Source organism: Sorex araneus, chromosome 6 (assembly GCF_027595985.1).
Source record: "Sorex araneus isolate mSorAra2 chromosome 6, mSorAra2.pri, whole genome shotgun sequence".
NCBI lineage: Eukaryota > Metazoa > Chordata > Mammalia > Eulipotyphla > Soricidae > Sorex > Sorex araneus.
Window position 1 is genome coordinate 67,311,774 of NC_073307.1, and position 13,845 is coordinate 67,325,618.

The 13,845-nt window shown below is 37.4% G+C and overlaps 1 protein-coding gene across 1 annotated transcript in view; it reads right to left on the reverse strand.

Annotated features, from left to right (window-relative positions):
* The window catches only part of TMEM117 (transmembrane protein 117), a 530,514-nt gene that overhangs the window by 97,729 nt on the left and 418,940 nt on the right, over positions 1-13,845 (reverse strand). The window contains exon 6 of the mRNA XM_055142141.1: positions 9,863-10,022. Within this exon, the coding sequence (XP_054998116.1) occupies positions 9,863-10,022 (160 nt within the window). The remainder of the gene's footprint in view (positions 1-9,862; positions 10,023-13,845) is intronic.

A 13,845-nucleotide genomic window follows, 5' to 3' on the forward strand; every position in this document is an offset into this window, starting at 1 on the left:
CATGGGGAATTTGCCAGACTCTGCTGTGTTGGGACCTCTGGATACTATCCCAAATTTAATACACAAATTTTCTAGGTCAATATCTTTTATGTGCAGACCATGGGGTCCCATGCACATCCCCCAGTATATTCCAGGGGCAATGGGTAAAGCTGCAAGTGCTTGTCATAGCAGTGGGTTAAGATTTGGAAGACCCAGATTCTAGACTGGATCCAGCCATTGACAAACTTTATGACCTCACGCAACTTTTAAAAAATCACCAAGAAAACTTCATTTGTAAAATTTTCTTTTTTTTAAAGAAACAGTTACCTTTATTTATTTATTTTTTCTTTTTTTGTCACTCCTGGTGATGCTTAGGGGTTACTCCTGGCTCTGCACTCAGGAATCACTCCTGGCGGTGCTCAGGGCACCATGTGGAATGCAGGAAATCAGACCCAGGTCGGCCTCGTGCAAGGCAAACGCCCTACCCGCTGTGCTATCACTCCAGCCCTCATTTGTAAAATTTTTAAAGTAACCATATAATCCCAATTGCTTTTCCTATTATGAAATTCTATAAGATCTAAGGGATTACTAAACTTTTCCGTAAAGTGGTTATTTATTACTTCTTACTTTATGCACTAATTTAAAATTAATAGTCCAGATTATTAGGGACTGTTTTCACAATTTCTTGTTATTAACAATTTTTTTAACTTTTTCATTGGATCTTTAAAATTTAATAGAGGAACTAATAAAGATATCTCATAATCTTAGACATTCCATATAGTAGTTATAAAGCATTGACCTACCTGATCAGGAAGATATTTAAAATGATCGTCAGTAGAGCTTACATTTTCTATCACTGGAAGAATCTGAGTTATAATCATGCTCTGAATCTGAAATCTGCTCCAGACAAATTAAAGGCTTGAAAAAAATGACAGTATTCTCAGGGAGGTATTCAGTTCATTGAATTTTTTCACTATCCCTAACCACTGTCTTCGGGCTCAGACAGTTTCCTCTAATAAGTCTGCTGTAAATCTAAGGGGTGGTCCTTTGTATGTATTTCTTTCTTTGACCTTGCAGTTTGCAGTATTGTATCTCTATTTGTGGCATTTGTCATTCTGATTATGACATGTCTTGGAGTCTTTTTATTAGGGTCTCTTTTAGCTGGTACTCTTTGGGATCTTTGGGACTGGGTGCCTGCATTCTCCAGCTCTGGGAACTTCTCAGCAATGATATCTTTAACTGTTGTTACTTCATTGGGGTTGCCTCCCTGTCCTTCTGGTACTCCGGTGATTCTTATGTTGTTCCTCTTGAGTTCATCCTGTAGGTCTTATTCTCCCTAGAGCTAATTTGAGTTCTTTTCCCATTGTATGTTGTTCCCTATATGCTTTCTTTTTTTTTTTTTCTTTTTGGGTCACACCTGGCTCTGCACAGGGGTTACTCCTGGCTCTGAACTCAGGAATTATCCCTGGCGGTGCTCAGGGGACCATATGGGATGCTGGGAATCGAACCCGGGTCGGCCGCATGCAAGGCAAACGCCCTACCCGCTGTGCTATCGCTCCAGCCCCCCCTATATGCTTTCTGCAACTCATCTTCAAGCTCACTGATTCTGACATCCTACTGTTGAGTGTTCCCACTGAGTTTTTAATTTCATCTAACAAATCCTTTATTAGTGACACGTCTGTTTACAGTGAAATCAGAGCACTTCTTATTTCTGCTCTCATTTCTTCCTATATTTTATTGATTGTCCATTCCACTGTTTCTTTCATGTCCTCCTTTAATTTATTGGATGCCTATTCCACCATTTCATTGAATTAATTAACCATCCTCAACGTTTCATCTCTGAATTCTTTACCAGAGAGATTGTATTTGTGGGTATTCCCTGTTGAAGCTTCTGAGCTCTTTTCTTCATCCACTCCTTGTGGTGGATTTTCACTGTTCCTGCATGTTGCTGTGGTAATATGGAGGTGAGACCCTCCAGTTCACTCTCAGTGCCCCCTTCTCTCTGCGAGAAAGGATTCTGGATGAGTTCAGTCGATAGTGGTCACCTTTTTCCCCTTCTAGAATATCAACTTCCTCTTTGGTGCCTTATGTGAGTCCCTAGTGCGGCTTCAGAGGATGTGTTCTTTTAAATTAGCCTTGTTCAGTTTCTTGTGTTCACATTTATTTTGGTGAAATTGGAATAGGCTAGGGGACTATTGGCCGAATGTGTTTGTGACAGCCAGGCTGTCCTCCTCAGATTTAGATAATGGAGAGTGAGATGTGGGTCCAAAGTGCTGCGAAAGGGGAAGATAACTTCGGTGCCTGAACAGACGTGACCCTGGAGGCCAGGCCCGCGGCCGCCACTGTACCTGAGGGGGAGTCAGCCACGTTGGTGCCTGAGCAGGATTAAAGTCCGATTTCTGATGCCGTCCTAAAATTTTCCGGGGATGGCCTCTGGCCTGGGTGCCCAGGGGGCACTTTGGCCAAGGGGAGTGTCTTGCCTCTTCCCAGTTTTAAAATCATGGCCTGTTCTCTTTTTTCAAAGTACCTCAGGGATTGAAACATTTAAATTGTGATAAAAATTGTGATAAAAAATCTCTATTTTCCACTTGCTTAACCAAATCTTATAATTTTTTCAAGCAACATTCTTCCCACATCACCCATAGACAAATGATTTCTCCTGATCACAATAATCCCTCATAGATTATGACTGTTTCAAAATTGAGATTTATATCAGATTCTAATGAGAGTACTATTAGTTTAATTCATGTGATTGTTTTTGTCACTTTGGTCACTCTGTTTGGATCTTAGTGCAGTGTTTCTGATGGTTTAGGGTTTGTTTTTAATTTTGTTTATCGAATAATCCTCAGTGTTCCTTCAGCAAAGCTTTGATACCCTAAGTCACATACCAAGACATGATCTATGGTATCGTCTAGAGATAGATTCCTTACTCTGTCAAATTCCTTCATACCACATTAATATGGCTTAATGTGGTAAATGTGTCATCAATTTAGGGATACCAGTTGTAAGACTTCTAATAAATATATTGGAACCCCTTTCCATTATTCTCTTGAAATATCTTCTCCCCACTAAAGCATAAAATGCGAACAGTAAATAAATTACTTGATTCACTTCATAGACATACATCACAAAGATGGTAGATATTTTTTGTTAATTCAGGTATTACTAAATCACAAGTCTTTATTTTGTGTCAATATGTGGAATCTAAATCAAGCATTATATTACTGCATTTTCATACTAGGGTGTAACCCCTCAGTAAGGAAAAAACACAAAGCATATTTGAACAATGTTTAAATTACTATGAAGAAAGTTACATTAAACATTACAAAGGCTGAATAAGTTAAACTTTGTCATATATTTAAAGAACTTTTTGTTCTCTGTAGCCTATAAACAAGATTAGTTAAAATAATTTATCCTGAAAATATATACAACTTGTCAAAGAATGATGACTATTTAATCAAATTAAGTTCATGCTTGTTGCTCTACCCCATTTCTAAAGTGATTGATTCTGCTTTTAAAAGGTACTGCCTTAGCAAAAAGTAGTCTAATAAAGTAAGGTCAACAGACTTTTAAAAATGGAGTCTATAAAAAATCCTGTTTAATTTTAAAAAGCTGTCAACTTACTTTTGATAATCATGCACAATTTTCATTTTATTTGGTGTATACAATGAAATGTTTGTATATGCAATTCTGTGTTAATATTTTTATGTACTAAGAATTACTTTTTAGGAAATATCAGTTCTTTCTACATATATTTAATATCACTATGTATTATATATAATGAGATCAAAATATTTCTTAACATTTAACAGAACTTTATTCTGAATTTTATTTATATGTTGAACTACTGTAACATAACACTTCAGTAGAAAATATCTAATCTAATATTAGTGGTTCAACCTCCTGCCATTAGTAAATCTATTATTTCTTTTGAAAAACTCTCATGTTTTTTGACTTTTTCTGAAATAAAGTTATGTTAATATACTTATATACAGCAGGTAAAATATAGCAAAATTCAAATGTAAAGAGTATAATCAAAGTGTTGGAATAAAAATGTTTATCTTCTCACAGGACTCAATAAATATGTAGATATATAGGTATAAAATTATATAAATTACAAGAAAAAAAATGGGCTGGAGCAATAGCACAGTGGGTATGGCGTTTGCCTTGCACGCGACTGACCCAGGTCCGATTTCTCCGCCCCCCTCGGAGAGCCCAGCAAGCTACTGAGAGTATCTCGCCCGCACGACAGAGCCTGGCAAGCTACCCGTGGCGTATTCGATATGCCAAAAACAGTAACAATGATGGGTCTAATTCCCCTGATTCTGAAAGAACCAAACAAGGAATGAAATTTTCCTTAAAACTCTCTCCAATCTTTAAGTTTCTCATCTAAAAGACTTCTAATTTTGAATATCCAGGTTAGTATATTTCATTTGCCTAATATGTGCTTTACTATATTGAAATATGGATGTATATGCATAAGATTATGAGAAATGGGAGAATCAATGCATACTTCTTTGATCCACTTATGAAACTCCACAGTTATTGAATTGTACCTATGTTGATACCCTATATTTACATTATGTAAAGCATTCGTGAGAAACATCATAAGGCCGAAACTTAAAGATAGAGAAAGCTTCATGTGTCCACAAGCTCATTCCTTCCACTTCACTCATACACACGCCCTGAACAATGGCTTTGATTCTTTTGTCCTCCTCCCCTTCTCCTATCCTCTTTCTTTCTTCCCATTTCAATCTCTATTGATTAAAAGCACAAAGAAAACACACTAATTAGCTAATGAAGTGACATGTCCTAGCTTCCAATACCTTTATATCACAATACCTTTCTATCTCAGAGTTGAGAGGGCATAATTTTTCTACAAGAATATTTCTTATTTCATTGTGGGGGGGTCACAATCAGTGGTACTTAAGGGTTCCTCCTGGCTTTGAGCTCAGGAATTACTCCTGGTGATGCTTGGGGGACCATATGGGATGCCAGGGATCAAAATACGGGCCAGACAAGTGCCCTTCCTGCTGTACTGTGTCTCTAGTGCGAGAATATCTCCTCTTAAACAGGTATTCCTAGCATGAAGATTTTTTTGAATACATTTTTCCAAAAATGTCTCTCCTGCTCATATTTATTCTAAATTATGGATTCCTCTATACTCTATGTAACTACAAACTCACTTTGGGGAGAAAGTGGGGACACACCCAGCAGTGCCCAGGACTTATGCACTGAGGTCAAACATGAACACTGGCAGTACTCAGAAGACCATGTATGGTGCTGGTGATGCAAATTAGGTTCTCAGCGCCACAAATATAAGCTACTGTGGACTGTGTCATTTATCTTTAATCTCTTTTACCGCTTCCTTTATCCCCTCCACTAAATTTGATGCACATTAGAAATGTATTCATAAGTACTAAGAACTAAACTGAGATTTTACTTTCATGAATTCTGTGCTACTTCCTTGGATTCAGGGATAAAGGAGGTGGCAGAAATATATTTGTATAGTAAACTAGTTTCAGTTGGAAAAAAATATTCTGTTTGCTGCTCTGTCTTTTTAAAATTCTCACTGCCTGACTTTTTAGTCTAATCTCTTCTCTAACTTTTCACTGTTACTCTATCCACACTGCTATCTATTTCTCTTCCTCTCATCCCTCTAATCCTCTATTTTAATAGTTTGTTATATAACATGGACTGGAGCGATAGCACAGAGGGTGGGCCGTTTGCCTTGCACTCGGCTAACCCAGTTTTGATGCCTCTGTCCCTCTCAGAGAGCCCGGCAAGCTACCGAGAGTATCCCGCCCAAATAGCAGAGCCTGGCAAGCTACCCGTGGCGTATTCGATATGTCAAAAACAGTAACAAGTCTCACAATGGAGACTTATTGGTGCCTGCTCGAGCAAATCGATGAACAAGGGGATGACAGTGCTACAGTGATTATATAACATTATATTTTTATCTCTTCTCTGTCTTATATGTAGCTTTCTTTAATCTATCATAGATGATGGGCAAAAGAGAGAAAACTGAAAGTTACTTAGGCAACAAATTAAAGAAGTATATAAAAAACAAATTACATATTTATAAAAGTTAAGCAGAAATTAATGTAAGAATTCCTCAGAGGACAGTGTTCTTTATAATTCCACAGTAATGTTTTATCTACATATGAGACATAATTTATCTTATTACCTTATGAGCATATATTTGTTCTAGTAACTTTATAAAAAGTGTAAAAAAAGTTGACAATAAAATATTTTCATAATAATATGTAGCAAAAATCTCATCCAATAAAACTCATAAAATATATCTTCTCTTAAACTATTCAAATCGTATAATTGTGTTAACATTTTGATAGCAAAAATAATAATATTTTTATTTTAAAACCAAACCACTAAATATCTTTCAGTGGTATAAGTTGAATTTTCGTACTATTTGAAAAATCTTGAGTCAATTGCTTTTAAAACAGTTAAATTTTCTTATAAGATCTTTGAGGAAAACATTTAAGGATAGTCTCTTGCCCACACGCCTGGCTGTCTTCCCCGGGGTCCCTCGGAGGGGATGGGCTCCAGCTTGCCTTCCCGCCCCAAGCAGACCTCCCGGCGGCCAAAGACCACCGGAACCTAACCACAGCCATGCTGGAGGCCCCTCTCCATACGTTCGGACAAGCCTCACACATGATGGTACCAGCAGAGGAACCCAAGTGTGTGTAATCCCATCAACGGCCAACATCCAGAGACTTAAAAGCAAGCTCCCAGAAGATATCTTATAACCTACTTTTCGCTCTGGGAGAAACTCGCAAGCTACTGGGAGTTTTCTGCCCACATGGGACAGCCTTGCAAGCTTCCCATGGTGTATCTATATGCCAAAGCCAGTAACCAGCTGAATCTCATTCCCCTGACCCTAAAAGAGCCTCCAATGCGGCATCCTTGGGAAGGCCGAGAAGAGAGAGGCTTCTAAAATCTCAGGGATAGGACGAATGTAGATGTTACTGAGACCACTCAAGCAACTCGATGATCAACGGGATTTCGTGATTGTGATCGTGATCATGATTTAAGGAAACTACGTCACTACTGAAAGAGGAAGCCTCAGTAGACACTTGTTATCTGCTGGGAACAATCCCACTTTTGGCTGGCCCATTCTACATTTTTCACTCCTTGCAAATTCCTGGAATTTTTCTGATAAACAGGAGTTAACCATTGTTTGTTATAAAATTCTCCCCTAGAGCTTAGGCAGACAGGGAGACTAAGATAATGAGCAATATTTGAGACAGATGGCCAGAAAGACTCACACCAACCTGACCACCCTGTAGATGCCCTACATTCTGTCACACAGACACCTGGTCTCACTAAAAGAGCCATAGTTAAATTAGTCCTCTACTAAGTTCCTCCCCACTTGGGGAGCTCCTTTTCTTTTTTCTTGTAAGCAGAAGAAAGATAATCAATGAACATTTCTACTTTGCAACTCTGAATCTTCAAGAATGAAAAGGAAACCAGGAGTCGTGGACGAACAGAGACACACCTGCATCACTACTGTTAACTTTCTGACTGTTCTTCTCCTTCTTCTCTGAAAGATGTGACTCTGGAGTGGAGTTGATTATAGTTTAATGTGCTACGGATTTGTTAGAACACTTACACATAGGTTTTGTGTCTCAAATATCTATGTCTTGTGGAGTTATTTGCTTAAATTTAGGTTGTTCGCCAATGTGCTCTTTCCTAGAAGTTCAATAAAATACTTTCAAAGCAGGGTCAGAGACTGCACTAGACTACTGAAATGAAAATGTTCCCATCCTCATAAATCAGTTATTATTCCAATTTGACTGCTGTACGTGTAATTTACTGAACAAAGTAAGCCATAGATAATTAAAAGCCATGTGATCTGCTAGTCATAACAGGAAAAGGTAACATGCTAATGTTGCAGTTGTGTAAAAACAAAACTTCTGTAGGAGCCTCAAGGAAGAAGTAATAATGAATTTAATGAAGGATACTCGACATGCAATTTACTGGTTTGGTTTAGATGAGCAGAGCAGACACACACGGGGAGGGCCAAGAGACTCCCAGGCACCTAGCAGGAGGCGCGAAGGCGGGCGTGTCTCACACCCTGGGTCTGGGCAAAGTTGCAGTAAGAGAAATCAGCAAAGGCACTGAGCAGAGTTCCCAAAGCCTAGAGTTTGTTCTTGGATCATTCAGGAGTTACTTTTTTTTTTAATTTATTTTATTGAATCACCAAGTGGAAAGTTAGAAAGTTCTCAGGCTGACAATACCTTGGCCTGGAAGTGTAACATGGGATTTTAGTCTGGAATGCTTAAAGCTCGCGCTCTTTCAAGTGTGGGAACAAGAAGCTACATCTAGGAGTTAAAGTAAGCTAAGTGTGGAAGCTAAGGTTTCACAGATTACTGTGTAATAGCACAGAGTCCAGTCTAAAGTGGAAGCAGGGAAGCTGGGAGGAAGAATTAGATTACACGAGACTTAAAAGAGAATAAACAGCAAGGTCTTGCCGGGTGACTCTGTATCGGGATGAAGAAAAAGAGGCCACGCTTGTTTGCCTTCTTTGTCTTAGACCTTCACTGTTTGGGCTGTGATGACCAGAATTACATAACTTCTTGTGGGAGACTGTCAAATCTCTAGAAAGTTCAGCTGGGCGCAGAACAGTCCTGCCCCTGCAATACACCCCAGGAACCTGGAATTCTCACCTCTAAACAATGGTCCCCCACTGAAGTGTTGCTTCTGACCATTTTTTCCCCATGTGAACTGAATAGATGAGAAATCTGTCTCTTACAAAAAGGAGACAGATATATAGCCTGCGGATGCTTTACTCTCAAAGTCCAGCATCCCATATGGTCCCCTGAGCACCGAGAGGAGTAATTCCTGAGTGCAGAGCCAGGAGTAACCCCTGTGCATCGCCGGGTGTGACCCAAAAAGCAATAAATAAATAAATAAATAAATATTCATTAAAATAGTAATTGCTCTGAGAACAACAGTTCTGTAACTAGTACCCCAGCTACCAACTAAGAACATTATTCTATTTTTAGGCACTGCAAAATATATTTTATAAAGGTCTCACATTCCCTTTGGCAATAAAAATAATAATTCAGTCTCCCTGAAATCTGATGCATGTGGAGTTCCTTTTCCTTCAGAAATGGCAGTCTTTGTTCTGATGACTTATAATGTCTCAGGAGGAGAAAAGTCAGAACTGTCCCATGAAAGCAAAATGAAAATGCTTAGAAAATGTATGGACATTTATTGAGTAAGAGAAAGTGCCAAGAAATATTTAATGTCTTCCTACCAAATTCAAAAGAACAGTCCTAAGAGCCCGGCTAGTGTACTCAGCAGATTACATGAATGGCACTGATTAGTGTGATGCTATTGCACAAACAATCTGTTGCTAAACATTACAGAAATATTGTTTACATCAAAATGGAATGATCTCTTGTGAATACTAGAAGTAATAATTTCCATAATCAGAAAAGGCATTTTTATAACATTTTTCTTCACTTTCAATAGAAACTTGGATTGCTTAACAGTTTCTTATCACTGATTTTATGGCTTTATAACATTCTTAATTTTGCAGCTTTTCAAAATTCACTAAATAAAATGATGGGTCTCTTTTGTTTTGTCGATTTCCCTGATGCCTGGGCAAACACCCACCATAGGAGGTTCCTGGGAGCCTGTTCTGCAATGCTGGTGATTACTCTCCCTGTCTGCGAGAAAGCCCAATTGGCTTTAACTCCCATTAAAGTCACTGGAAGTATAATCAGAGCAAGTGTCATTAACAGCAGCTGTAAACTCTGCACCTTCCTATCTAAACAGACCCTTTCACTGGATAGCGTTTTACTGAGAACAAAGCAATGGACAGCTTCTGTGAGCTGAGAGACATGCAGACACTCACCTGCATTACAATAAGGAGGTCAAACACCAAAATGAAAGAAGCCAGGAATGCTCTGGAAACTTCATCACTGGGCAAAAACCCCCTGTTGAGATGGTCCCAGCTGATCCAGTCTGTTGTGATGATAGTTACAACCACTGAAGTTAGAGTGAAAAGAACTGTCCTGGAAGAAACAGGAATCATTAAGAAACATTAGATGCAGGAGTGCACACTATCTGCATTGTATCAAATGTTTGCCTGCTGCTAAAAGTTACCCTGAGGCCAAGTCACTCAAAAGAAGGGTTGGTAGTAAATTAAGTGATTTTTTTTCTAAGCAATTAAAAATATGTATAAAAGCATTTTTTAAATTTCCCTAAATATTATTAAAATAATTATTGCAGAACTAACAATTGACAAAGAATTACAAATATTCTTGAGGAGTAGTACTGTAGCACTGTAGCACTGTTGCCCGGTTGTTCATTGATTTGTTTGAGCGGGCACCAGTAACATCTCCATTGTCAGACTTGTTGTCACTGATTTTGGCATATTGAATATGCCACAGGTAGCTTGCCAGGCTCTGCCATGCAGGCGGGATACTCTCGGTAGCTTGCCAGTCTCTCCGAGTGCGATGGAGAAATCGAACCTTGGTCAGCTGTGTGCAAGTATAGCATATATTCCAAAGAGAATGGTAGGGTGTAACTGTCATTATAGGACATTGTTTCAATGAGGGTAGCAGAAATAACATATGTAAATGATGAAGTTCTCTGTCCTGCTTTTGTCTTATAGAGTTGTATAATTAAGTTAACCTACCATTGTCCAAAGAATAGCATCTCTAAATACCAAAATATAGTCTTTTCTCCTAGTAGAGATGCCTTGTGGTTGAGAAATTGTCTATATTACACTATACCTATTGGCCCATTTTTTGCTATAAGATACAAGGAACTAAGATTTTCTCATATGCCTTTATATCTTCACGAATCATTGCATGATTATATGCATATGGGAATCAAAGAGTGTTTGTTAACACTGTAACAATTATCAATTAAAATTTTGTTCAACTAAAAATATCTATTGTTTCCTCAAATATAATAACTGAATCACAAAAAATAACAATAAGAGTCATTCTAGAATTGTCATTTCAGTTCAAGTATAGATTTTTAAACCAAATTTTTGGTTTTCCTTTTAATAAATTGATTTTTTAAAAGTTAAAAACATGAATTAAACACTTGTCAAAGAAAGGCAGTTTGGCAGTAGGCACATAAAAATTCTCAGCATCATTTATCAAAGAAATTCAAATTTAGATGACAATGAGATATCATCTCACACAAATGGCACATATCAAATGGTATACATCAGAAATAGTAGGAGCAATCTGTGTTGTCGGAGATGTGGTGGGAAAGGAACTCTCATTCACTGATGGTAAGAATGTTGCCTGTGGGGGTATACTGGGAACATTGGTGGAGGAGAATGGGCACTGGTGGAGGGATGGGCAAACTATCACTGACTGAAATGCAAACTCGAAAGTTCATAAGTTTGTGACTGTACCTCACGGTGATTCACTAATAATTTTTTTAATTCTTATTTTTCCAAAATCACTTGGTATTGCTCCATATACTCTCTATTAAGTGTTGGAAAATTGTCTTTGAAGATTTAAAGATCAACAAAACTATGAGAATTGTTAAAAATAAAACCATCACAACATGAAAAAAAGAGAATATTGCCTGGTCCAAACCCTGTGAAAAACATTATGGAGAGCTCTCTGTAAACTTAGAATTGAGCTGCCATATGACCCAGCAATTTCACTTTGGGGCATCTACCCCCAGGACAGAAAAACACTCTCTCAAAAAGGACATATACACAGTATTACATATTGTTGCACTCAGTACAGTAGCTAAGATATGGAACAACCTAAATGTCTAAGGACAGATAAATGGATTATGAAGAAGCTTTATATATGTGTGTGTATATATACATATATAGGGTATATATATATACATAATAGAATACTATGCAGTTGCAAGGAATGGTGAATTCATGAAATGTACTGCAAATTGGTTGGAATCAGAAAATATCATGTTGAATAAAGTAAACCAGAAGAAAGACAAACAGGTTGATCTCACTTATCTGTGGTGTATAGAATGCTGGATGGGAAATGTACTGTTGTAAAAGCGGGGTGCCTAGATCACTCTTGCCATTGTTCAGAGAGGAGAAGGACAGAGAAAGAAAGAAATCTAAAGGGGAAAAGAAAGACCTAAAAAGAAGTAATGGGTAACAGGCATCAGAGCTTCAGTTATACTGATGATATCAATGAGTGGTATAGCCATATATCCCAAACACAGACTCAACAAAATTGAAAACATGAAATCTAAGTTGCAACCACTGAAACTTTGTAATGTGTCTATCAAGATGACAGGGGGGTGGGGTGGGGCTTGGGATGGGGATGGAATATGGAAACACTAGTGGAGTGAAGTTGACACTGGTAGCAGGATTGGTGCTGAAATATAATTCTAAACCATTATACAATATCTTTTTTTTTTTAGGATTTTTTAAAAATTTATTTATTGAATCACCATGAGAGCTTTCGGCAGATCTGAGTACTTGGGTAAAATCAGAAATTAGGATTTTTAAAAGGGTGATTATACCTACTTATAAATCGCAAGAGTGAATATGCCCCATAAATACCCATATTATTTCGCTTATAAAAATCTGTATTTTTATAAATTGAGCCAATTTATAAAATCAGTATTCATTCCACATCTGTAGTACATATGTGTATATATGTGTATATATACATGTATACACATACATAAATATACATATTTATGTACTATATATGTAAATCTACACTTTGAATATACAAAAATGAGGAAAAATATTGTACTCTGAAGTACTTAGTAGAATGGTATCTTTAAGTTTTTCTCTTTTAAAACATTCATGAATAGAAAATATATATTATTATTAAATAATAATTTCATCCAAAGACTGGAGAGATAGTACAGGGGTTAAAGTACCTGTATTGCATGCAATCAACTCTAGTTTGATCCCTGGTACCATATAATCCCTGAACATCACTGAAATTTGATCCCTGAACACATATTCTGAAGTAAGCTCAGAGGATTGCCAGATATAACCCAAAGCACCCCAAAAAGAGTCATTTAAATATATTAACTTTATTTAATTTATAAGTTTTCAAAATGTGGCCAATCATCTCCAAATATGAATTATAAATTGTTTCTGCTACCTTTTAGGATGGGTTGGAGTGATAGCACAGTGGGTAGGGTGTTTGCCTTGCACGAAGTCGACCCAAGTTTGATTCCTTCACCCCTCTCAGAGAGCCTGGCAAGCTATGAGAGTATCTGGAATGCACAGCAGAGCCTGACAAGCTACCCGTGGTGTATTCAATATGCCAAAAACAGTAACAACAACTTTCACAATGGAGACTTTACTGATGCCCGCTCGAGTAAATCGATGAGCAAAGGGATGACAGTGACCTTTAGAATAGCTTTAAATATTCCCATATATTCAGATGGATTAAATGTGCATGGGAAAATTTCTTAAATAATTATTGTAATTTAATAGAAAAAACTTGCAGATATTATAGAGCCAAACAGATATATTGTAATATAAAAAAATCTCTTCAGTTTAAATAAATTTTAAGAGCCTGAGAAAATCAAAACCAATACATATATAGAATCATTTCAATTAACTTTGAAAACAAGAAACATGAAGAGTTATATTCATGAAGAGTACACAAATATTGATTATTCTATAAATATATTTTTGGAAATTAGGGTATCACTTGCATTACTTGTTGCTCTTAGATTTGCTCGAGTGGGTGCCAGTAACGACTCCATTCATCCCTGTCGCATGCTAGTGTAGCCCAATGGCATCTGTTCTCTCCAGGAACATGAAGAGCCTCAAACCGTTTGTTTAGGGTTTTGATGAAGAAGTCTGACCATCTCATAGGTAGGTGGCCACACAATCTTTTGATGTCACATGGAATCCAG